Genomic DNA, 26954 nt, shown 5'->3' on the forward strand with positions numbered 1-26954 from the left:
TCCAGAACCCAATCTCTAAATCACTGTGCCACACTTCCTCTGTTGGAAAACTTGCTCCTTCCCATCAGGAATAAGATAGATTTTTAAGACGCTAATATGAAATCAAATGACCAAGGAAGAAGAGAAGCAAAAGCTTTTGGTAATATTCAAACTGAATAACCCTTGACTCACTGTGACCGCACTTGGGTCTTTTGAGGGTTTACTCCACCTCTTGGGGATTAATGGGCCACATTATTTGCAGCTGATTTCCCCCAGTTCCCTTTGGGCTCTCCTGCCTATCATGGGGGATCCACAGGTCTAGACAAATAGACTTTACAACTGTGCTCACTGGGGACCTGGGTGGCTCAGTTGGTTGAGTGTCTGACTTCGGCTCGGTCATGATCTCGCAGTTTGTGAGTTCGAGCCTCACGTCGGGCTCTGTGCTGACAGCTCAGAACCTGGAGCCTGCTTCACATTCTGTGTCTCCCTCTCTCTCTCTCTCTGTCCCTCCCCGACTCACACTCTCTCTCTCTCTCTCTCTCTCTCTCAGAAATAAACATTAATAAAAAATAAATTAATTAAAAAAAAAAAACTGTGTTCACATCACTACACAGTCCAACTGTTTTGTTACTGGTGTACACAGCCATTTCAGAAATTGCTAGAATACTCCGGTACACTAAACACCAGTCATTATTTTCAGCTCTTGGAAATCCACCGTGTATGATTCTAGCCTGAAGTAAGAATTCAGAAATGTGGTCACTCTTGCTTACATTTTCTCTGGACTCTTGCTTACATTTTCTCTGGAAACTCAGCGAATATGGAATCAAAGAAATCAAAGAAGGTACATGACCTTCTTTTGTTCTCCTCAGCTTTCTCTGCTTATGACTGATGAGAAGAAACTATCCTACCAGCTGCCATGGCAGCGTACGAGAATAGAAAGAAATGGAAATCAGAAACATACAACAGGTACCTTACAAATACTGCCGACTGCCTGACCTTTGCCAGCCATATCTAACATTCTTTGACTTTTCAAGCATAGTTCACAAATGGGGCCAAGGGCACCACAAAAGAATTGCTGAAAATACAGGCATATAAGTGACCTTTAATATTAAAATACTTTATGCAATGTCATATAAAATCATCATATAGGATACATTTCACAAGTCTCTGCTTTTAAAAGTTTTCAACAACACATCTGCGGCTAGTCCTGGGGACAGGGCTCCACTGAGAACCTTTTTTTCCAGAAGAGGAATCTGCTCCCGGACTGCGGGATGGGTCCTGAAATGGTCTAACACACTTTCCTGAATGAGATTCCACATCCAAACTTTCTGCTGCTTCTGTCGTTTGGCAGTCAGCTCCCCACTGGCGAGCATGAGGTCCTGGAATTCTTTCATTTTATCCCACATTTCAGTGATCCCCTCTCCACTTCTGGCAGAAATACGAATTACCTATTAAAAAGGGAAGAACCCAAAACCGTTTTACTTAAAATGATAGAAAACATTTTCACGGGGAGTCTGGTTTCCTGCCAATTAAGTCTTAAAGTGTATGAAAATAGGCAAGTGAAACGGAGACATTTTATCACTGTGTTGAAGTGAATATACTGAGAAACAGACTGAGGTCACTTACTAGGATTACTAAATACATGCAGAAACAAGACACTGATTCAAGGTCAAAATCTTTAGCCCAGGGTCTATTCTGGTCAATTGTTAGGATCGCTCAGATGGTCTTCAGGGGCAACACAGACAAACTGCGAGAGGGTCACGAGGATGAGAAGGGCAGGGCTGGGTGGGTTTCCCTGAGGCCTGAGTGCCAGACCATGAAACTCGGTTGAGAAAATAGCCCCATACCCTCCCTTTGTCAGAGTTCCCTGATTCAGCAGGTGCCAAGAGCTGAGCATCCAGCACCTGCATGTACAACGCAGACAACGTGACCAGGGAGACCGGGAGCTGATGGGAAGACAGGTTGTGGCTGTTCTCACTGTAGTGACTGTAGCTTATTCTTTAATAACATAGTGTCCTCCTGCAGATAACGCTGCCCACATCAATATTACCGTACCATTTATTACAGAATTTGTCTTTTTTTTTTTTTCCTTATTGAAAATAGCACCCAACAAGCATAATGGGAAGGGAAGCTATCACATCAAAAGCCTCTTCTCTCCTACTCAAACTCTAATAAAGATAATCAAATCACTAATTGCTCCATAATCTTAAGAATGGTTCCTTTCAGAATGGAGTTGCTATCACTTCCAAATGGCTCAAGTCAAGCATTAAGCAATCTAATCTATCCCCTCACATCTAGTTTTTGACATCTAGTGGTTGAAGGATTAGATTTAAAATCATGACTGCACACTCTGGCTTTGTCATAATTTTAAAATTGTAATCTCACATACAAGCAAAGATTGATTATCTGTCTAGCTTGGGACTTGCATCCTCTCTTCTAATGTGCACGATCCACTCGGTGAAAATGCAGAAAGGAAGGCAAGCTAACCTTTGGTCTCCAGACTTCTGAACGCCTGTGGAGTAATTTCAGTGCACTCACGTACTCTGCTTGCATCCTTCGAGCTGGCACGATCAAGTCTCCATCAGATTTAGTTATAGCTACCAGATCTGCCATCTCAATTATGCCTCTTTTGATACCCTAAAGTGAAAAAGACAGTGATGTATCAGAAATACTTCATTTAATTATAGCCAAAAATGGGACAATAGTCAATTGAGAGTCACGCACTTTATTAACTAACTTTTCCTCTACATCCTCCTAAACCCTGGGTTCCAGGAATTACAATTACTCAACAGAAATTACTCAGAACCACCAGCTGTTGGGATTATGGAAGTCATCTACAATGTCTCTTCCAAGTTTAGAGACTAACATGCTAAGATACATTCACGATTAGAGTAAATATGTCATTAAGACACAACACGAATGAGTGGCAGGAGACAATTCACACTGACTCATGATGGGTTCCCTTTCTCATGAGCTAACACTGCAGGATGCAAAATCATCCGTCATTAAGTGCTTAAAAAGAGAAGACACCTATCGCTAACATCTGCATTTCCATAAACAAAGTCTTTGAAGTTTTCCTTAATGTTTGTAATTTTTTCTCCAATTTACATTTGAAGAAAAATAACCTGATAGCAAACAGTGCCCCAGTCTGTGTACTACAAACACCCACACAACAGTAGTCTCTTTTGGCTGGAGCTGTCCACGTATTCCATTCACTCCCGTGTTGCGGGTGGAAAAATCTAAGTTGTACGGTTAGCTCGAGGTCATAAACTCTATTACTGTAAGTTGAGAAAAAACATAGAGAATCTGTCTTTGACTCAGGTACTGTAGCCAATATGAATGCTGTTTCTTTCCCTACATTAACAGCAACTTAATTTACAGAAATACAACACCGGAAATTTGTACTTTCAGAGATGTATACTTTGTGTTTGGGGAGAAAAAAAAGTCAATATAATTACCTGCAATTCATCTCCTCCTGCTGGTGGCAGTAGTAAAACAAACATGTCAACCATATCAGCAACAGCAAACTCCGACTGACCCACACCTGTAATTGTAAATCACAACTATATGCTAAAATATTCATAGTAATTTGCTTTCTCAACTACCTTGACCACCATTCCCGTTCCACTTCATTCATTTGTACCCACGATCACACACTCAGCCTGATGCCACTTTAAACACCCCACCTCTCGAGAATTTATTAAACGCACTGCTTTCCTATGAGCAAACTGTGACCTTCCCAGCTCTCCCCTTCGCTTATTCCCATTAGCCTTACTCTTGGCTGAATGGAGAACATCGAGATGTCCATTCTCTCCTCCCCCCTTGCAACTCTTTCCTGGCTTCCCTCAAAGCAGTAAGCAGCTTGAGCAATGTGGCTCTAACCCTAGATCATGTCTGTCAAGATGTTCAGCTTTCTTGCCTTCTCAGCTTCCTGTGAGCCCCGCAAACCCCCACCCGTGGATCAGTCCAACTACCCGTGTTCTCTCCTCCGTAAGCGTGCCGGAGAAATGGCTCGAGAACAGGCACCACAGCAGGATCATGGTGTCTAACATCTGCTACCTCCTCCTCACTGCCTGGTAAAAGCAATGCCCCCAAACGCCCTCAGTCAGCTGCCTTCCCATTTCTCACAGTGGCTATTACAAACATTTACTGTGCCATAATCTCCCCGCATGATGATGACCATGACTCCTACGTGGCGGTGAAATAAAGGCAAGAACCCCCTCAGCTTTTCCCTCTCCACCCTCTGCAGATCAGCGGGCCCGAACACCAGCTCTGCTCACTGCCTCCTCTCCAGTCGCAGTATAAGAAGTACTGGCTGAAGGTTACCCTCTCTTTCCTTCCCACTTCCTCTGTGCCCTTGCCCTTGCTTTATCTTTAACTTCCTTAGTCTACAGGCTCTTGTCCCCCTGACGCCTGACAGGAATTGTGCTCATGTCTTTGTCATCTGAAAACCAAACAAACAGGAAAAAAATAAGACAAAAACTCACAACCTACTCCAATTATCACCATATTTCTCATTTCTCTTTATACCTAAGTGTCTAGAAAAAAAAAAAAAATCAACGTGTGCTCACTGGTCTTCACTTCATTACTTCACATTAATTTCAATCCACTTAAATCTGACTTCCACATCACCTGCTCCACTGAAACTCCTCTTGAAATTCTGTCCGTTGGGGTGGCAGAGACTTCTGGTTGTCCATTCCATATTTATTCTCCCCTATTTCCTTATCCCAGTGTTGTCAGAAGCATCGATGTACCAGGCGAAAGCCCACAGTCACCTGAACCCATTTCAGCTAGAGATGATTAATTAGTGAAAGCCAAAGTCACTAGATGGGGCTTTCAGGAAAGTTCTTGAAAGGGAGATGACCCAGCTAGGAGGGGCCCACCCCCTCCCCCCACCTTCCCTCCCCCTACCTAGAAGGTGGACGTGACAGTTCAAGCTTCATCAGCTGTCTTTTAACCATGAGCAACCCTGAGGATGGGAACTAAGTGCCAAGAATGGAGAGCAGAGACAGACACCCGGGACACCGAGGGCACTGTACAATGACCAGACCTGCTTGGGACTGCCTGCCTCCAGGTTTCTTCTGTTTACAAAAAATAAACCACTCTCTGTTTGAGTCAGTTATTTCGAGTCTCTGGGACAAGCAGTCAAATGCAACTTCCAGGTCATGCACTTGGTTCTTATGGTCCTCTACCTTGATTCTCCTACTACCGCACGGGCAACTCTTCCTCCATCCACCCTTAGATGGTGGAGTTTCTAGTCTCCAGCCCCATCTCTCTTCATGCCCGGCCTCCACACTCTATGCGCTAAAACTCCTGAGCAAACTGCAGTTCTCTAAATGGGCCATGTCCTCTCATTCTCTTTATTTCATTTTATTTAACTCCAATTCCTCCTTCAGCATGGAGTTTAACTGTCACCTCCTCCTGGAAGTCTTCCATGATCCCTCAAACCCAAGTCAGACTGTGTCACAAACATTTATCACTCAGTAATAGTGGATTGTCTCTCCAGAGGAAGGCGAATTTCTTGGGTTTCCATTTCAGTATTTTCACTGGGTATAACTATGTGCTAGGGATATAAAGATGAAGTAAAACATGGCCCTGTATTAAAAAGGTACCCAGCTACATGAATTTTCTGAGCGAATATTGAAGACATGTGAAATGTGCTTTAAACAAAACAGGTGTTATGTTAAAATATCGTTTCCAATGCTTACAGTTCTTGTCTGGTACTTACAACACACCACCCCTGTGTAACAGTTCTCCAGACACATGGCTTTTCTTTAAAGGTAAGGATGACAGCCCATATTCTCATATCTCCTATAGAATCCAAGATACAGTACTTTGTATTTAATGACACCATTAGTAAATATATGCTCAATGAACAAAATGGTATTAGCTGTCACTCATCTTTATATAGCATTTGTTATAGTACTTCATTGTTATGAAACAGAAAATCATACTCACCTACAGTTTCAATAAGAATGATGTCATATCCCCCTCCTTCGCACAACAGAATGGCTTCATTTGTGGTCCTTGTCACACCTCCTAAAGTCCCTCTAGTAGGAGATGGCCTGATGTATGCATTCATATCTCTTGATAACTCAGTCATTCGGGTTTTATCACCTAAGAGTGATCCTAAAACACACATTTACATTTTATAATCATGGAACACCTATAAGGGCCAATTATCAATCACCCAATTCCCAGGGGAAGTGCCTTATGACATTTCTCCCAAGATCTCAAAATCATTTCATATAATTGAGCTTTAGCGCCACACAGCATATATGATGTCAAATTAACACCTCAAGCCCCTCAAAATTTATAACGGCTTTCCATTGGCTAGAGGTTCAAATCTAGATTCTTCAGTCTAACACTAAAGGCCCTCACAATGCAGCCCTACCTTACCTGTCCAATTTCAGCTTCCACTGCCCCCAAATCAATCTTCCAATTCCAGCCAAGACAGCTTCTTTACTGTCCTTTTAACATTGTTGTCTTTATGGTTTGCAACTGGAGATGATTATGACCCCAGAGGAAATCTGGCAATGTCTGAAGACATTTTTACTTGTCACAACGGGGGGCAGGATGCTACCGGCATCTGGTGGGTAGAGGCCAAGGATACTGCTAAGCATCGTTCAGTGTCCCACACCAAGACTGTCATTAGTGCCAGTGCTTTAATATAAGTTCCTTGCCCATGGAACCACGTCTTACATTTTTTGTAATGACTGCCGGTTCCCAGTAGGCAATTAATTTAATACCTATGGTACAGAATGAATGATGTTCCAAGGTTTACTACAGTATTTTGGTAAACGTCACTACTTGCAAATTCTAAAAGACTAAAATAAAAGCCTTGGAACTGTTGAAATTCCCTTTAACTTTTACTTTCCTCTAGCCATATAACAACATTGGAGGTGTAGTGCTGTTCTAACCCGAATTTCAATTTTCACTCTGCCCAAGAGCTAACTTTTCCACATAAAGTTGATGCTAAACATTGAGAAGTTCCTTAAAGATATCATCTCTCCACTCATGACTCCAGTTTAGAGTTCCCATAGGTTCTAATTCTCGAGCACACGCCTACCATGCATCTCAACTACCTTATTTACTTTTTTCTAAAAATATTTAGATGTTTTTCTAAAACTTTTTCCTAAAATAATTTTCTACATGAAATCATCTCTGGATAAGTCGACAATCTGCCAAAGCTATACTTTAAATTATTATCCTATAGATCTTAACACACTGAACCAAACATTATGAAATTACTCTCCCATATAATTGTCTTAGCCAGTGAGTCCAAAACTGTCACTTGCAGACCCTAAGGGAAGTCTCAAAGCTACTGCTGGAATCTGTGAATCCAAAACACAACAAGGGTTGACTACAGGCCAAAAAAAGGAATGCTTCTCAACCTTAGCATCATGCTACTTTCAAATGCACAGTCCTATAGCAATATTAAAGTAGAAATGTAAACTTATAGTGTCCTGTTTATCCCCATGTATTTTTTTCTTTCAAAGTCTATATATGTATTTTTTTTCCTTACCTGAGAAAGGGATGTTCATTTTTAGTTTAAGAATTAAGAACCACATAGCTATGCAACCTTAATCAGACTATCTTGTCACCATACCTGCTATCACTATCTCAAGCTATGGTTTTCTTTTGCTACTGCAAGTATTCTAGAATACTACAAAGGAAAAGAGAAAAAAAGATCTCTCACCTATATGAAAATGAGAGCCACCATAAAAAAAAATTATTTGTTCTGGGGCACTTGGGTGACTCAGTCGGTTAAGTGCTGACTTTGGCTCAGGTTCTGATCTCGCAGTTCTTGAATTCAAGCCCCACATCAGGCTCACCGCTGTCAGCACAGAGCCTGCTTTGGATCCTCTGTCCCCCCTCTCTGCCCCTGCCCTGCTTGAGCTCCCACTCTCAAAAATAAACAAACACTAAAGAAAAAAAATTCTTTGTTCAAATACTTACCTTTACCAAAGTTCTTAGACTGAAAATAAGATAATATACTGATATGGATTTAATCTTGAACGTTGTAAATACAATTTTATTTTATGGTTAACATTTTTATTTTAGTGAATCAAAAAACGTGCATACTCTCAGCTAAAGTTCTCAATGGGTGGTGACAGCCACCTTTCTACTGACCTAAAGCCCCTAAAATATAATATCATCTCTATTTTTTAGCGTTAAACCCACTGTACGCAAACCAAGCATTTCCACAAAGTGCCCTGTATTGCCTCCCCCCACCACAACACACATTACATTGTAATGGCCTGTGTGTACATGTCTGTTTCCCTCGTTAGATACAGAGCTCCGTAGGCCAGGGGACTGAGGTCTCATTCACCATTACACAACATGGTACCTTCCCTGTACAATGCCTGGCCTATAGCAGACATTCAAACACCTGTGAAATGAATAACTGCAATGTGAGAAGCCTAAATCATAAAGAGGGATAAGGGAAGAAAAACTTTCCTATTTATATGGCATGCTTTATGTTGTCCTTAAATGATCCTTTGGGGAAACTAAGTTTATTCATCGTATCTCTGATGAGCTGTGAGTAAACTTGGATGACTGTGTGACCCTGAATCAGTAATTGCTGAGCACTGTACGTGACATACCATGCTAAGTGCTGTAGGGACAACAGCGGTATATTACATGGACCCCCTAAGAGCTTTCTGTTGAACCGAACATGTAATATTAACGGGTGACAAATTGTAAAGAGCAATAAGATTTTCTTTTAAGCTTAAGAGATGTTACAACAATATAAGAAAAAAGGCAATGAACAGACGGACCCATTTTCTGAACGGCATAGGGGCTGATGCTGCCAGGAGGAAACAACAGGAGGGAAGTGGGGGCCTGGCCTCAGGTGTGATAGAGGGCTCAAATTTGCTTTTGATGATCTTCAACTTCTGGCACCTGTTTTCCTAGTTCTCTAAGTAGCCAGGCTACTCCTGGACTACCCACAAGCCAAGGAGCCTAATACCCCAAACTACCTCCCTCAATCTCCACCTTGCCCCTAAGACTCCCTTCTTTCAGTGAGACCAAACTCCGGTAGAGGTTAGAAGTCACCTGACTGTGCAAATTCCCACTAAATTATAACACAGAGCCCCACGAGCCCCTGCTTTGCAGTTTAAAAAGAATCAGCAATACTCACCACCACTGGTACAAGAAGAAGGGTCCACAGCTAGCACGGATAATTTGTGCCCTCTCTCAGTCAGCATTTTTCCAAAATATTCTATGAAGGTTGATTTTCCAGCACCAGGGGGCCCAGACAATCCTACAGTAGAGAGAATCCTTCTAATTTAAGAAATGAAATCAGCCCTATGATAAGTTCTATTCAAATAGATTACCTTCTATTTCTCCTAATTTATTAAAACTCTTATTAATGTATTTCACATTTCCTAAATGAAACAAAACACTATTTATCTAGTTCCTGAGTAATATAGAGGAAGAAAACAATCCTGAGCTCCATATGTTCACCAAATTCACTTTATAAGATTATAAAATAGGATATGCCTTTTTACCATAACGCAGATCTTTCTGGACAGACTTTATTGCCTCTGTCGTTAATGTGCTGCATTCCCTCAACATCTGCCCACCTCTCATCATGACCAGTCATTATTCCACCTACCCCAGGGCTGTACTTTTATCTTCCCAGTGGAAAAACAACTCACTACTCTAGAAATTCCCAGTGACTGAGAAAATAATTTTCTATTTATGAAGGATAATTTGTTTCATCCCACCCATAACTCAAAATGTATCCTATAAACTGGATCCAGGAGAAATTAGTTTGTCTGAAGAGAGGCAGAAAACTCCCCTGCTTGGAGAGTTCACGGAGCATGCAGATAAGACCGCACACTCTGCAGCCAGGTGGCCAGTTCCAGTTCCAGCTCCACCTCTTCTGAGCTGTGTAATCTTGGTGAAGTTACTTAACCATTCTGTGCCTTTTTCCTCTGCAATAAAATGCATATGATAGCACCTATCTCTTCAGGTTGTCGTCAAGAATTAGATGTTAATGTTTGCAATGTTTCGAACAGCATATGGCATAAAGGAAGAGATGTATGTGTTATGTTCACAAAGTATATAAAACTTAAGCATTTAATTGTAATTATATTCAAAAGTATGTGTACGTCATATGGTATGCTTGGCTCCTTACTGAAGTTTTCAGGGCAGGTCTCTGTCTTAAACATCGGTACGGGTGCTGAATCTGTTACTCGTATTTATGATGGTAATAAAATAACTACCACAGAGACACAGGTTTATCTGGCCTCATAAGACCAAGATAAAAGAACCAGAATAGCAATGAAAATTTATGAGTTATTAGTTATGTGTGAGTTGCTGGTTAACTCTAGATATTTCTGGGACCTTCTCTCTTCAAATATCTTTTAGGTGTATCAAGTAAACACTTTGTTATAGCTGGAATTTCTCTTTCGGAGTCTGCTATTTTGTCTGTCTGCAATATGTAAAGATTATTAACACCCAACGTAGTACTGTCAAAATGAGGGTTCCTTCAGTGATGGCAGAATAGGATGTGTGAACAACGCAGACCAATACAAATGTTGGTTGGTGAACTCTTTTTGAAATTATCTTTAAAATTCATACCGTTACCATAAAAATTAGGAGGCTTTAATCCCATATCATCAATAAACTGAGATGTAAGTCTAATGCAATGCTAGTCAACTTTTAAGTGTATTTTAAGTGTATTTATTCAATTTCTGCACTTTGTTCACCATTTCTAGTTCTTTTTGGTAGGAAAGTTGGTTGGAATCACCTATTTTGCCATCATGAAAAGCTCTCACTCCACCCAAACACATCTACATTGTTTTATAATGCGCGATTAAAAAATATATATAACAAGCTTATTTACAACTATGGAATCTAGTCAACTGTTCAAGAAATCGAGTGAACATCTAATAGTTTAGATAGCAAATGCATACGTTCCCTCCTTTAAAATACATTTTGGTATTGAGTTGGCTGTGCTTAGAGCCAAGCAACTGCCAGAAACTTTAACAGAAAGTACGTGAAAGAGGCTTGCCCATAGAAACTAATGAAACACCTGAGAAGTAGAATTTTGAAATGTGGTAAGAATAATTACAGTTGATAGAAACACAAAACCAAGGCATTTACTTTAGACTATCAAGCAGAAGGACTACCAAGAGAGAGGAGTAAACCTGTAAAAGTTCCTCATATGCATATTCTACCCTGGGAGCCACAGCATGATTCTTGCCAAAACAGAAATCTTACATTATTCTCTTAAAATACAGAGCCTTGGTTCAAATGACCATGACAGTTTTCCACCCCCCAACATAACAAGACTAATATTTGCAAAGAAAAGGCATTTAAAATCCAGCCCAAAATTCTGAAAAGGAAAAAAGAATTCCCATTAGATTGAAAACTATTGAGACCTATTTCAAAACAGACAAAATGTAGAAAAATATTTACTGAACAGACATAAAGGGAAAAAAAAAAAGACTGACCCACTCGGAATGCTAGTGGTTTTCCTTTATTTATTTGTTCTTGTTCTTTATGGTAGACTAATACTTTCTGAAGAAGCACCTGGGCTAACTCTTTTTTCCTCTTGTGGGTTGATTCTATAAGAGTTATGGCCTCTGCTAAGCAGGCCCTGTGCCCTTGGATTAAACCGGTATAAAGTTTATCCACAAATCTTTGTTCTTTATCAGAAAGTTCTTCTGTGTGTTCCTTTAAAGTTGTTTGTACACATAATTTTCTCTTTAAACCATTTGACAGCAGCATCCATTTTGTACAATGGAGTCCAGGAGAATTAAATGGCTGAGCACAAGGGACTCCTGATCCGCGATGACTACTTGAGTGAAAGATGAAGTGGTAACGTCGAAAAGGTGTTCTTAAAAGGCCTTTTAGGAAATGCCGGTGAGGGTGTTGTAGTAGCATGGGAATATTCATTTTGTTTGTAACTGCAGAAAACACTGGATGTTTTTTTGGCTCAATGTGATTTGTGATTCCCTAGAAGAAGAAAACATATTTTTGCCAGTTCAATGTACAAGATTCTGAAGTTAGTAAAACTGCATGCTTAGTGGTTTCTCTATATTCTAAAACACACATAATTAGGCTTCTTGGCAGTACAAATAGGTGAAAGTTTCTTACCAAACACGAGAGAAGATCCCCCACCCTTGCCTACAGTTAACAACCAGAGTAGCCCTAAATTATGGAGTTACTGTTCTGCTGTGAAATACAATGTACATTAAAATTTTCTTCGAAACAAAAAATATACAAAAAAACCCTGTAGGGTAGAAATTCTATGCCAAGTTTATTTTCTTCTGTTTACAGACCTTACAACTTCCTCAGATCAAATATACCCTATTTTGAAACTCATTCAAAAGGTTTAAAAAAATCCCTCTGATGCTGGCCTTTTACTCTTTCTCTACAAAAAAAAAAAAAAAAAAAAAAGTGCTTAGTAGTGCAGGCACTTGAGGTCTAAGTTTAGATAAATGTATGTATTCAATAGGCTCACCCTATTATATATTCAAAGAATGGCCTAACGTAAGCATACCATCATCGCCACCACCACCGCCACCGGGGCCTTCATGTGAAATGAACTGTGAGGTTTGTATGGTAACTAGATCAGCCTGTCTCAAACCATGGCCAGGGGTGCCTGGGTGGCTCAGTCGGTTGAGCATCCAACTTTGGCTCAGGTCATGATCTCATAGCTCATGAGTTCGAGCCGCGTATCGGGCTCTGTGCTGACAGCTTGGAGCCTGGAGCCTGCTTCAGATTCTGTGTCTTCCTCTCTCTGCCCCTAACCCACTCGCATTCTGTCTCTGTCTCTCTGGAAAATAAACATTTAAAAAAGAGGATTTTTTAAAAAACCATGGCCAGAACCGCCTGGCACTTACTAAAACTGCATACTCCCAGCCCCAGTGAATCAGAATCTCTGTAGAGAAATAAGCACACTGAAGTTTGAACCACTATAGAATTAGATGAGGATGCTTTAGATTTACTGATACTCTCCATTCCAAACTGTATTCGACAACAAAAGCTGACATAGTACATGGAGGGTCAAGAAAATACAGAGGTATTAGCTTTTATTATTATTTATTATATCAACAGCATTAGCTTTTATTATTATTATACCAATTTATAAAACTTTGGTTAAGAGTTAGGTCACAGACCTAGCTTCCAGTGGCAAACTACAATTTACATACAAATGATACATATGGCCTGCCAAATTCAGGTTTATGATTATTTGAAAATTTTGGTTTTCAGTTCCTCGTAGCAGAATGAAATAAATTACTTGATTGCTCCAAAGTACCTCTCTAAATTTTATTTCAAGACCAATCAGCATGAAATCAATTTTACTAAATAACATTCTAATAGGAAAAAGAAGACATTTTAAGTATTTTTTATTGTTAGAACTGTAACTGCTCATCATTTTTTCTATTTTGGGGGAAATATGACTTCTATTTGTACAAAATTAGTCTTCTTCTAAAAGGACAGTTTATGGAAAACTGTGTAAAAAATGGTTCTAAAAAAACAATTTAAAACATCCACTACCACCCTTCACACAAACATACAAAAAAGATATTTAAAACAAAAAAGTTCAGAGGGGGATCTATTTTGGAAGCTCACTGTAAGCACACTTCTCAACAATACCTCCACCATTACCACAGACTGGAAGCTCACAGGGAAGAAATGTATTTTTATTTGACCACTATTTTCTAAGTGTATGCTACTTTTCAGGTCCCAGGCTAGGTTTAAGAATGATAGTGATGATAATGTTATTGTTGGGTGATGACAATGACATTTTACCATGTTCCAGTCATTTTATTCTGACCTGCTGTATTCGTTTCCTAGGGCTGCTGTAACAAATCACAACCTGGGTGGCTTAAAACAACAGAAATGTATTCTCTGACTGTTCCAGAGGCTGGAAGTCAGAGATCAAAGTGTTAGCAGGCCTGCACTCCCTCTGAAGGCTCTAGGGGAAGACGGTTCCCTGCCCCTCCCAGTGGCCCCTGGTGTCCCTTGGCTCATGGATGCACAATTGAGGTCTCTGCCTCGGGCTTCATTTGGCCTTCTCTTCATGTCTGTCCTTGGTGTGGACATTTGTCTCTGAATTGGGCCCACTCAGATAATCAAAGATGATCTCATCACAAGATCATTAACTTAATGTCATCTGCAAAACCCTTTTTTTCCAAATAAAAGTCACATTCACAAGTTCCAGGGATTAGGACATGGATTTCTTTTTGAAGGCCACCATTCAATCCATTACACCTTCTTAGGTGGACTGTCAGTCTCATTATCTTACCCTAAATGACATAATCTCAGCACTTCAAAAGTCCACAGAATAAATAACACCATGTCCAAAAAATCAGCCCTCAACAAGTATAAAAAGATGGAGATCATACTGTGCATATTTTCAGACCACAACGCTATGAAACTCGAAATCAACCACAAGAAAAAATTTGGAAAGGTAACAAATACTTGGAGACTAAAGAACATCCTTATAAAGAATGAATGGGCCAACCAAGAAGTTAAAGAGAAAATTAAAAAGTACATGGAAGTCAATGAAAATAATAACACCACAACCCAAAACCTCCGGGACGCAGCAAAGGCGGACATGAGAGGAAAGTATATAGCAATCCAGGCCTTCCTAAAGAAGGAAGAAAGGTCTCAGATACACAACCTAACCTTACACCTTAAAGAGCTGGGAAAAGAACAGCAAATAAAACCCCAAACCAGCAGAAGACAGGAAATAATAAAGATTAGAGCAGAAATCAATGCTATTGAAACCAAATCAAAATAAAACAAAAACAGTAGAACAGATAATGAAACCAGGAGCTGGTTCTCTGAAGGAATTAACAAAATTGATAAACCACTAGCCAGCTTGGTCAAAAAGAAAAAGGAGAGGACCCAAATAAATAAAATCAAGAATGAAAGAGGAGACTCACAATCAACACAGCAGAAATAAAAAGAATAATAAGAGAATATTATGAGCAATTACATGCCAACAAAATGGGCAATCTGGAAGAAATGGACAAATTCCTAGAAACATATACACTACCAAAACTGAAACAGGAAGAAATAGAAAATTTGAACAGACCCATAACCAGTACAGAAATCGAATTAGTAATCAAAAATCTGCCAAAAAACAAGAATCCAGGACCAGATGGCTTTCCAGGGGAATTCTACCAAACATTTAAGGAAGAGTTAACACCTATTCTCTTGAAGCTATTCCAAAAAATAGAAATGGAAGGAAAACTTCCAAACTCTTTCTATGAAGCCAGCATTACCTTGATTCCAAAGCCAGACAAAGAATCCACTAAAAAGGTGAATTATAGACCAATTTCCCTGATGAACATGGATGCAAAAATCCTCAACAAAATATTAATTAGCCAGCCGGATCCAGCAATACATTAAAAAAAATTATTTACCACAACCAAGTGGGATTTATACCTGGGATGCAGGGCTGGTTCAATATCTGCAAAACAATCAATGTGATTCATCATATCAATAAAAGAAAGGACAAGAACCATATGATCCTCTCAATAGATGCAGAGAAAGCATTTGACAAAATACAACATCCTTTCTTGATAAAACCCTCCAGAAAGTAGGGATAGAAGTATCATAGCTTGATATCATAAAAGCCATATACAAAAGACCCAATACTGATATCATCCTCAATGGGGAAAAACTGAGAGCTTTCCCCCTAAGGTCAGGCGCAAGACAGGGATGTCCACTCTCACCACTGTTATTCAACATAGTATTGGAAGTCTTAGCCTCAGCAATCAGACAACACAAAGAAATAAAAGGCATCCAAATTGGCAAGAAGGAGGTCAAACTTTAACTCTTTGCAGATGACATGATACTTTATATGGAAAACCCAAAAGATTCTGCCCCAAAACTGCTAGAACTGATTCATGAATTCAGCAAAATTGCAGGATATAAAATCAATGCACAAAAATTGGTTCCATTCCTATACACCAACAATGAAGCAACGGAAAGAGAAATCAAAGAATCAATCCCATTTACAATTGCACCAAAAACCATAAAATACCTAGGAATAAATCTAACCAAAGAGGTGAAAAACCTATACACTGAAAACTATAGAAAGCTTATGAAAGAAATTGAAGAAGACACAAAAAAAATGGAAAAAAGATTCCATGCTCCTAGATAGGAAGAACAAATATTGTGAAAATGTTGATACTACTCAAAGCAATCTACATATTCAATGCAACCCCTATCAAAATAACACCAGCATTCTTCACAGAGCTAGAACAAATAATCCTAAAATTTGTATGGAACCAGAAAAGACCCCGAATAGCCAAAGCAATCTTAAAGAAGAAAGCCAAAGCAGGAGGCCTCACAATCCTGGACTTCAAGCTGTATTACAAAGCTATAATCATCAAGACAGTATGGTACTGGCACAAGAACAGACGCTCATATCAATGGAACAGAATAAAGAACCCAGAAATGGACCCATAAACATATGGCCACCTAATCTTTGACAATGCAGGAAAGAATATTCAGTGGAATAAAGACAGTCTCTTCAGCAAGTGGTGCTGGGAACACTGGACAGCAACATGCAGAAAAATGAACCTGGACCACTTTCTTACACCATACACAAAAATAAACCCAAAATGGATGAAAGACCTCAATGTAAGACAGGAAGCCATCAAAATCTTCGAGAAGAAAGCAGGCAAAAACCTCTTTGATCTTGGTTGCAGCAACTTCTTACTCAACACGTCTCCAGAGGCAAGGGAAACAAAAGCAAAAATGAACTATTGGGACCTCATCAAAATAAAAAGCTTCTGCACAGCGAAGGAAACAATCAGCAAAACTAAAAGGCAACCGATGGAATGGGAGAAGATATTTGCAAATGACATATCAGATAAAGGGTTAGTATCCAAAATCTATAAAGAACTTTTTAAACTCAACACCCAAAAACAAATAATCCAGTGAAGAAACGGGCAAAAGGCATGAATAGACATTTCTCCAAAGAAGACATCCAGATGGCCAACTAACACATGAAAAAATGCTCAACATCACTCATCATCAGGGAAATACAAATCAAAACCACAATGAGATACTACCTCACACCTGTCAGAATGGCTAACATTAACAACTCAGGCAACAACAGATGTTGGCGAGGATGCGGAGAAAGAGGATCTCTTTGCACTGCTGATGGGAATGCAAACTGGTGCAGCCACTCTGGAAAACAGTATGGAGGTTCCTCAAAAAAACTAATCATAGAACCCTACGACCCAGCAATTGCACTACTAGGCATTTATCCAAGGGATACAGGTATGCTGTTTTGAAGGGACACATACACTCCAATGTTTATAGCAGTGCTAGTGCTATCAACAATAGCCAAAGTATGGAGCTCAAATGTCCATGAATGGATGAATGGATAAAGAAGTGGTGTATACACACACACACACACACACACACACACACACACACACACACACACAATGGAGTATTACTCAGCAATCAAAAAGAATGAAATCTTGCCATTCGCAACTACATGGATGAAACTAGAGGGTACTTTGCTAAGCGAAATTAGTCAGAGAAAGACAAATATCATATGACTTCACTCACATGAAGACTTTAAGACAGAGGACAGATGAACGTAGGGGAAGGGAAACTAAAATAATATAAAAACAGGGAGGGGGACAAAACAGAAGAGACTCTTAAATATGGAGAACAAACAGAGGGGTTACTGGAGGGATTATGGGAGGGGGGATGGGCTAAATGGGTAAGGGGCATTAAGGAATCTACCCCTGAAATCACTGTTGCACTATAAGCTAACTAACTTAGATGTAAATTAAATAAATAATAAAAAAAATAATAATAATAACACCATGTCCAAAAAAAAAAAAACACAAAAAACCCATGAAGGGCTGTGGGAACAGAGAAAATTATAGAAACTAACTCTCCTTGGGGAGTAGAAGGTTCGAGTCATGGAGGGGTCAATGTCAGGGCTAAGTCTGAAAGGATTACAAAAAAAAAAAAAAAAACAAAAACAAAAACTGAAGGACGAGACAGGCTTTCCAGGCTGATGACTTAATGTACAGAGTCACGAATGGAAATTGGTCTCTTCCCTGCCATCAGAAAAGATTGAACAAGTCAGTGAGGCAGAAGCCTAGTCTATATATGGAACTAGTGTAGGAGATGAAGCTGGACCAGGATGTAAACCGAGGCCAAGGAGCTATATTTTGCCTTGTTGGCAGTGGAGACGCAACAGTGATCTATACAAAGGTTAGTGACACCATCAGCTCTGGTTTTTAGGAGATAACACCGGGAATGGTGGTAAGAAGAGTAATTAGACCCTGGTAACATAAAGCCCAGTTTAGGAAACCCTAGCAAAGACCCAAAAGGGATGATGAGGACCTGGACTTAGGCAAGGCATTAAGGGAAAGACAAGTCAGATTCAAGACCTTATTGTCCACACTAGAATCCTCAAAGCTCATTACAGGGGCTGGCAAGTTGCAGTTGCTGAAAAACAAACAAAAAAAGGCTGCCGATCTGAACTCATTTCATTTCCCACCTGCCTGTCACTCAAGAGCTTATAATCCATTTTCAAATACTCCATTTCACTTTATTTCCCCAGACAATTCTATGATGACATTTATTATTATTATTATTTATTTCCACTTAACAAGCGAAGGAAAACAAGAGTGAGTTAGGCAACTAAATTAGTCATAACCAATGGGCGGGCCAGGATTCAAACTTAGGTCTTTTGACTCTCTGTGGCATTTTTTCTTAATAAATTATTTTGGGATAAAGGAGAAGTCTTTTGACTAAAAGGTATTAGTAACCCTGCCCCTCCCAAAGCAAGTAAAAAGCATTTTTTAAAAGTATGCAGTGACAGTGGCAGCATTCGGAAGAGCCAAAGCGCAGAGAAAAGGAAATGCTGACCAGGATACAGAACATTCTTACTACCAATCCTAGTCCTATCTATCCTCCCATAGGAGAGATGCTGTCTATAGAGTCTAAGAAAAAATTATAACTATTTAAAATATTCCCTTTAATTAACAAATCTTACCATGACTGATTCATTATCCAACAAAGCTATGCTCAAAAAAGAGAAAGTAATATGTTGAGAGACAGAGAAAGAAGATTATAAAGCACTCATTCAAGAAACACTTGAGTATTTACCATGTGTCATGCAATAGTCTAGGGGATATAATGATCAAAACAGAACAAAGTTCTTGCCCTCATAAAGCTAACATCCTAGTAAGAGAAAACAGATAATAGACATATAAATAAGGAGGCCAGTGTGGCTAGACATTAATAAGAGGGGAAATATAGGAGAGAAGGCCAAAGAGGGACATACAACTATAGATAGGACTGGAGGAACTCTGAGAAGGGAAGCGATAGGACAAAGGAGAACCTGATGTGACTTCTGTTTTAAAAGGATCTGATGGGGATGCAAGAACAGAAATGGGAAGGCCAGCTAAGAGATCAATGCAATAACCAGATGAGAAATGATGAGGGCAGGAACCAGGTGGGGATGGTGTTAAATCAGGATTCTGGATGAATTCTAAAGGACCTGTTAATGAATGAGATATAGGACGGGACAGAAAGATAGCAGTCAAGGATGAGGCACGGGTCTTACCCTGAGCCACAGCAAAGATGGAGTTGCCCTTTAATGAACTGAGGAAGACTGCAGGAAGTCAGGTTTTGGGTAAGATTAAGCGAGTTTAGTTTCTGATACGTTAAGTTTAAGATGCCTACTAAATATCCAAGTGGCATCCTGAGTAGGCAGTTGTGTTACTAGTCTCAGGAAGGGGTCAGAGCTGAAGTGTAAATTTGAGAATCATTAAGTGTTTAGGTGTGATTTAAATCCATGAGCCCAAAGGGGATTACCAAAAGTGTGACTGGAAACAAGGTGTTACACCATTTTTCATAGAATTTTACATACAAACACACATACAGAGAAATACGTATGTCAAAACATTAACTTCATCTATAAATGAGTGGTATTATAGTGCTTATATGTTGTTTTTTGGTTAATCATATTTTTCTGATTTTTTAAAAGAAGCATATGTTACTGTTGTAGGCAGAAGCTCCCCGCCCCCCCGCAAGAGATGTCCTTGTCTTAATCCCTGGAACCTGTGAATATGTTACCTTACATGGCAAAGCGGAATTAAAGTTGCAGATGAAATTAAGGTTGCTAATCAGCTGACCTTAAGATAAAATGATTATCCTGGATAATCCAGGTGGACCCAATATAATCACCAAAGTCCTTTAAAATGAAAGAGGGAGGTGGAACAGCAAAATGATGTCACATGAGGAGGACTCAGCCCACCCTTGCTGAACGTCTAGGATGGAACAAAGATGCCTTGATTCTAGCCCTGTAAAACCTATGTCAGACTTCTAACCTACAGGACTCTAAGATGAATAATTCGTGTTGTTTTAAGCTATGAAGTTTGTAGTTATTTGTTATAGCAGCAAAAGAAAACTAATATAGTTGCTATAGTAAAAAAAAAAAATCGTTTTAAAGATAAAACACAGAACTTGTATACTTTTAATAAGAAATGTCTAGTAATTATTCATGATTTAATTTTTACCTTTGTCTGTATCTGTAATCTGTAACTTGCTTCCTTCTGCACTGAGATTTCATAATGTGAGAATCAAACCTGATGAGTCCTTAATTTAAACAGTTACTATGACCAACAGCATTACATTCAATGTATATTTATATGTCAATTTCTCAATTAAACATAAAATTAACATATATACTCAAAAACCTAGTAAAAACAATTATTTACGAGGTGAAAAAAGGGATAATCATATTTTAGCTATGCTTCTGTGCACAGGTTCTATCAGAATTCTCATATTAAGATATGAAGCTCAACTCTGAAATAATGTGATACACGTGGGCTACTAACCATTTTTGAGGACGGCAGCTTTAAAAAACAAACACAAAAATTCTATATGCTATAATAAAAATTCAGTGGAATGCTAATTAAATTAGCAGAATGCTTATCTTCCACATTTTTGCTTGACAAACTCCTACTCAGTTCAAACATACCTCTTCTAGGACACATCTTCCCCCACGTCTCCCAGGCAGTCACCTGTTCTATCTGCAAAGCTCCACAACGTCTTATTCATCTTTTCTGATTTATCTATTTACAGATCTCTCCCCACCAATTCTTATCCCTCAGCCCAGCTAATGATTGTCCCAGAGAAGAGACAGTGTCTTATTCTGTTTCCTCGGAATCCAGCACAATGCCAGGCATATAGTAATCGGTTAATTTTTTTAAGGTTCATGAGTGGACTCTCTACTTATGTTAATCTAATATACTTGAAAGGAAAGTGTGAGTACCTCCTTAACCTGTGTGATCTAAAAACATTCTACCTTCTAAGTTCCCTGTTTTGAATCAAGGCACCTTTGACATCTAACTAGTCTTCCAAAACAGAAAAACAGAAAGATAAATTTGTAAGGAATCAAAACCCAGTAACAAGAGTTTACTAGATGAAAATATGTCCACTTCTAATGATGCAAGCAAACAGTATTCCCTAAATAAATGAGATGAAACTAAAAACTGTCTAATAAATAGTAATATAAGTTGCTCTAACATTTAGAATAGTTATTTCTTACAATAATTTAATCAAAGTCTTTTTCAGAAAATCCAGACCAACTATCTGACAAGCTTATGGTTTACACTGCAGAGTTTATCACAATTTGGGATTATGAAGTTCTCTGTCCTTTGATGCCAATACAGATCTTAAATGGCTTTTAGGTGACAAGAATCAGGAAAAAGATGATATCATTTTCCCCCATTTTTTTGCGAAAACCAAAGAACTACCCAGATGTATATAATTCAAGGTTTTTACACCTTCAAATCTCTGGGGGCTGATTTTCTTGCTGCCCCCAAACCTTCTGGACCATGTGAATAGCAGAGCAGCAGCTGTTACCTTTCACTGAGCGTTTATCATGTGTGAGACATTCCTGTATACATTTCCTCAGCTAAGCCTCACAATAGCAGACAAGATTCTATTTTATAGGTGAAGCTCAGTAAAGTTACACTGATTGACTTAAGGCCTCACAACTAATGGCAGAACTTGGGAAAAACTATGGATTTGAAAAATCAGATCTATGGGGCACCCGGGTGGCTTGGTCGGTTAAGTGTCCCAATCCTGATCTTGAATCAAAGGTCATGATCTCTCGGTTCATGGGTTCGAGACCTGTGTCAGGCTCTGCGCTGATGGTGATGGTGTGGAGCCTGCTTGGGATTCTGTTTCTCCTTCTCTCTGCCCCTCCCCTGCTTGTGCTTTCTCTCTCTCTCTCTCTCTCTCTCTCTCTCTCTCTCTCTCTCTCTCTCTCTCTCAATAAACTTAAAAAAATAAAAATAACAATAAAAAAATCCAGATCCATAAGAAGACAGGTGGTGTCATGTCACATCAAGAGAACACCAAATAGCCCTTTACATTTAAATACAGAATGATTATGGCAGGCTGTTTATCTTCATTTTTTTTTTCTTTTTGCTTAAGCCATAATGAAAAATTAGTTTAGGGGCGCCTGGGTGGCGCAGTCGGTTGGGCGTCCGACTTCAGCCAGGTCACGATCTCGCGGTCCGTGAGTTCGAGCCCCGCGTCGGGCTCTGGGCTGATGGCTCAGAGCCTGGAGCCTGTTTCCGATTCTGTGTCTCTCTCTCTCTCTCTCTCTGCCCCTCCCCCGTTCATGCTCTGTCTCTCTCTGTCCCAAAAATAAACGTTGAAAAAAAAAAAATTAAAAAAAAAAAGAAAAATTAGTTTACATCTTCTGTACAAACCTTACCAGTAGGAGATCCCAATAGTATATTAGGTGATAGAATAAGCCAAATTTATACAAGTTTTGAATGTTTTTCACTCTACAAATAACTCACACCTGATAACTCAGTGTATAACATACTTAAACCCATTAATTTAATGAATCAGCCAGATTTTGAAGAAGTCCATAATTTCTTTTAAAGCCAGTGTAATTCAGCCTTGTCTGAACAACCCTCCACCATTATAATATGTCACCTACAGAACAGACTAAGCCTCTAGAGTAGCAAAATTATGGAGGTAGGGAAAAAGACTTCCCATCTGCACATGTAACTAAGCATCTTCTCCTGCTTTCTTAAGGAAAGAAATTTTAAAACTTGGCCAATAATCAAATTAAACTGTTTCAATGAATTTTCATGATTCCTGACAATCATGGAGGTCTCATCCTACAATTTTAAGCTGTGTACTACCAAAATACAAGAGAAATTTTGCATCATTTACAACATTCAGTGAGATCTCTCAAAGCACTGCCATTTGTAATAAACCAGAATGTCAATTTGTTAATATACAGTGAAAAACACCAAGTGGGCAAAAACACTAAAATGAGTTGGTAAGTGAACCCCCTCTCAAGCAAAAGGTTCACATGGACAGCAACATTTTAAGAATCACATTTGTTTTCCTCCAATACTTCTTTTATATCCATTCCCTCTACACCACCCTCATTCCCACCTTACTATAATGGCTTTCAAGCTTTGATCACGGTCCATGGGAAGAAACACGCTTACATCAGGCAACAAATAGGAATATAGCTGAAACAAAAGTTTCACAAAACATTTCTTACTGCTAATTCACGTGATACACTCTAATGTTACCTTTTCTATTCTGTTGTTTTTTTTTTTAATGCAGATTACAACCTACCACAGGTACAACCTTACGCCTGAAAAACGCTCATCTACTATGACCGTATTACCACTTATCATCATAATATGTAAGTCTATTTTACTCCTCTGTTTAAAATACTTAAAAAGTTCCCTCTGCCTTATCTGTAAAAAAAATAAATAAAAAGTTTTCCTGGGATTCAGCCATTCATTTATTCAGCAACTATTTATTGAGAACCTACTACATGCCAGGCACTGTGCTATACATTGGTATATGGGTCCAACATAGCTTCTGACATCATAAAGTTTACAATCCAGCTAAGCCAGTTATTACATAAATAATAATAACACTCTTTATGAGTGCTCTTATCTACCTCTCCAACTTAATTCATTCCCCTCCTCCACTTTTACCACATGGCTATAACTATTCTGATCTGCACACAGGTCCCAGAAAAACCACTCTTAAACATCTTGGCCATTGTCCATGATGTTCCTTCTGATTGGAATCCCTTCTCTCCTTTAATCATCTCACAAATTCCTCTTCAGCCTTCAAAAATCAACCCAAGTGTCTCCTCTATAAACAGTTCTCTGCCCCTTTCCATGCCCTTTCAGTTGTCACTCATATCTCTTGTCATCCTATGCAGGCTACATCCCTCAATTATAATGCTGGTCACATTGTTAAGTTGTTAGTCTTGCCTAGACTATGAGTTATCTTTGTACCCACAGCATATTTTATTGCTCACAGAATAAAAGAATTTGTACTAGAATTTTGTATGGGTCAATAACTCCATTATGCTGATTACTCAATTAATCAATGTTTGAAAACATACATTTTGCTAGATTTTACAGTAAATATATATTTATTTAAGGATTCTCTTTTTAAGGTCTTATTTCAATTTATGGATGTTTTCCTTCATTAAAAATTTGCTCAGCAGCAGCCAGTCTGACTTGGGATATTTGTCTTGAAATTGATCCAATGAATATTCTCAATTTCAATAACTACCCTGGCAAGAAAAAGCATACAGGATTTCCAAAATCAATACCTTAGGTCAGTGTCTGCAGCAAAGCACAGTTCATACAGGCAATGCAGTGTTACACCATGTGTTTCCATTTCTCAATGGTAATCATTTTTGATTAGAAGATAAACTGTCAGGTGCCATTAATCTGTTTACCATATCCCACCATCCCCCACAGAAGGTTTTACATTCTCCTTTTCAAATAATCTTAGGAAATTTTGGTAGAGCAGAATGACTTTTTAAACAGCAACTTTTAAATAGGTCATTGTTATATAAGAGTAATACCGAACACATACGGAACTCATGCAGGAAATACTCTAAGGTTCCCTGTCCACTATACCTTTTATCACATTTCCAGTTACGACTCACATTTCCCAATTTCCACTTTTAGGTTTCAATCTGTTTGGGAAATCTCTATTTTTTAAAATTTCATCACCATTAAACGTTTTCATTCACCCCGATTGCAATCACCCAAGTTCAAATCCAAAATGGTCTTGGGGAGCCCTATGTACATCTATGTATGAGGGACCCACATGTCCTCATACATGACTATATGAGGAACAGTCAGCTAACAGGCAAATGTTTCAAGCAGTCGCCAGTCCTTCCCATGCCAAATATAGGTCTTCTTTAGTCTTCAAATAACTCAAGATGATATTTACATTTCTTATGGTTACATAACTTCTAGCATTTGTTTTGCCTCTAGCAGAACACAGCCCTAAAAATAACTGAATTGTTCCCTTTTTAAAATTCTTATTACCTTGAGCACAAAACAATATTGTTTACTAATAAAAGAATATTTGGGGGGGAGCCTGGGTGGCTCAGTTAGTTAAGCATCCGACTCTTGATTTCGGCTCAAGTCATGATCTCATGGTTCCTGAGGTCAAGCCCCAGTCAGGCTCTGCACGGACAATGAAGAGCCTGCTTGGGATTCTCTCTCTCCCTAATAAACTGAAAAAAAATAAAATAAAAAATAAAATAATACTTTGTGGACATTGCAGATGACCCAAAATGATTTAGTATCTTCACAGGCCTCCAGGAATGTTGATTTCCTACCAACTTGGAAGAGCTATAATGATCAGTTTTCCTATGTATATGTACTAGGGCACAACTCTTAAGAAAGAATAAAAAAATTTATCATGACATTTTTGCTTAGGTGGTCTTTCATTTGCTAATAAGAAATATAAATTATTTGAATACAGTATGTCTGCTAGAAGAGACTTAGCCCATGCCTTTCCAGAGTACTTGACAAAGTCTAGGTACTCTGTGACTTCCAGTATGAACCTACTTTACATCCTAGATTATATTCCATACAAGTTTTAATTTCACTCTTTGATTGTAGCTACACTGGACTATCGTGCCTTTTCCCTCTCCATCCTTTGGTTAACCATTCACCAAGTTTGGCATCGGCAAGGGACCAGCAACCTCACCAAAATTTCCTTACTGTGGCACAACAGTAAGCTCACAAACCTGACTAAAATGATGTAAATCTTAAAATATTGTTTTACAGCGCGACCCTTCCCTTTGAACCAAACTTGCCGACGCCTGCCTGTCAGCACATACCCCGCATTCCCAATATCGCCCAATCCAACAATATTCTCCTTTTCCCTCCCCCACCCCAAATCCTCCAGGAGGCGCCCCCGACGCTGGGGTTGGCCCCCACCGGCGGCCGGAGGCCAGAGCCCAGCTCGGGCTCCAGACGCCTCGCGCAACCCCCACCCCGCACTCACCCTCCCGAAGCCACGGAAGTGCGGCCCTGCCCCACCCCTTCCGCCAGGCAGGGTTCGCCCCGCCCCGCGCTGGCCGCGACGCGCAGACGCAGGGCCCGGTGCCGGACGCGCGGAGCCCGGAGGACGGCCGGGGGCTGGAGGGCGGCGCGGGGCGGGACTAGGGTCGTGGCGGACGTGGCCGCGGAATTCCGTCGTGTGCTGGAAACGCGTGTGCTTTAAGGCCTGTGGGCCTGCGTCGGGGTGGGGAAGTTGGTCGGGCGCTGGGAATCTGCCGAGAAATGAAGCAGGTCCGTATTGGATCGTTCGCCTCCAAAGCTGCAGAGTAGCATTCATACCCTTCCGGCCTTGGCACTTTAGTAGTCCGGGGAACGGAGCCAGGGTCCAGCCCCGGGCGCCCGCGGCGTGCAACGGCCCGCGAGAGCAGACTGCTTTTTTTTTTAATCTCCCAGAAGCTTCAAATGTAGGGTACACACAAACTGGGCCTTTTAACAGACTGGTGACATCAGGAAGACTCCAAACTCCGCCAAGCAATTTCCAGCCTATTGGAATAAATGTTCAACTGAAATATAACTCAAGTGTTTAAGCCATGGAGTAGCTTTTTCTCTTAAAAGTTACCATTCGTATTGATTAACATT

General features: G+C 39.7%; 1 protein-coding gene across 4 annotated transcripts; it reads right to left on the minus strand.

Annotated features, from left to right (window-relative positions):
• Window positions 1-1061: 1061 nt before the first annotated feature.
• Window positions 1062-26604, minus strand: MMAA (metabolism of cobalamin associated A). Of its 4 annotated transcripts, none has more exons than XM_045466501.1 (7): window positions 26320-26604; window positions 11445-11949; window positions 9122-9244; window positions 5938-6108; window positions 3438-3523; window positions 2467-2616; window positions 1062-1427 (listed from the first exon to the last, which is right to left on the minus strand). In XM_045466501.1, exons 2-7 carry the CDS (start codon window positions 11887-11889, stop codon window positions 1137-1139), a joined length of 1266 nt encoding a protein of 421 aa, XP_045322457.1. In that variant the 5' UTR covers window positions 11890-11949; window positions 26320-26604; the 3' UTR covers window positions 1062-1136. The 4 variants fall into 4 exon arrangements, with proteins under 4 accessions (XP_045322457.1, XP_045322461.1, XP_045322459.1 ...); XM_045466505.1 differs by lacking the exon at window positions 26320-26604 and adding an exon at window positions 26253-26319; XM_045466503.1 differs by lacking the exon at window positions 26320-26604 and adding an exon at window positions 22058-22100.
• Between the last annotated feature and the right edge of the window lie 350 nt (window positions 26605-26954).

Source organism: Leopardus geoffroyi, chromosome B1, assembly GCF_018350155.1.
Source record: "Leopardus geoffroyi isolate Oge1 chromosome B1, O.geoffroyi_Oge1_pat1.0, whole genome shotgun sequence".
In the NCBI taxonomy this organism is placed as follows: Eukaryota; Metazoa; Chordata; class Mammalia; order Carnivora; family Felidae; genus Leopardus; species Leopardus geoffroyi.

What these genes read in the sequence shown, in the direction of transcription:
- MMAA (XM_045466498.1), bottom strand. Translation starts at nt 12,532, where the DNA reads ATGAAGGCCCCGGTGGCGGTGGTGGTGGCGATGATG. An exon ending in CGGTGGTGGTGGCGATGATG is followed by an intron (nt 11,950 to 12,496) that starts GTATGCTTACGT and finishes TTCTTCTTCTAG; the next exon opens with GGAATCACAAATCACATTGA. An exon ending in CAGAAGTCTGGAGACCAAAG is followed by an intron (nt 1,428 to 2,466) that starts GTTAGCTTGCCT and finishes CCTTTTTAATAG; the next exon opens with GTAATTCGTATTTCTGCCAG.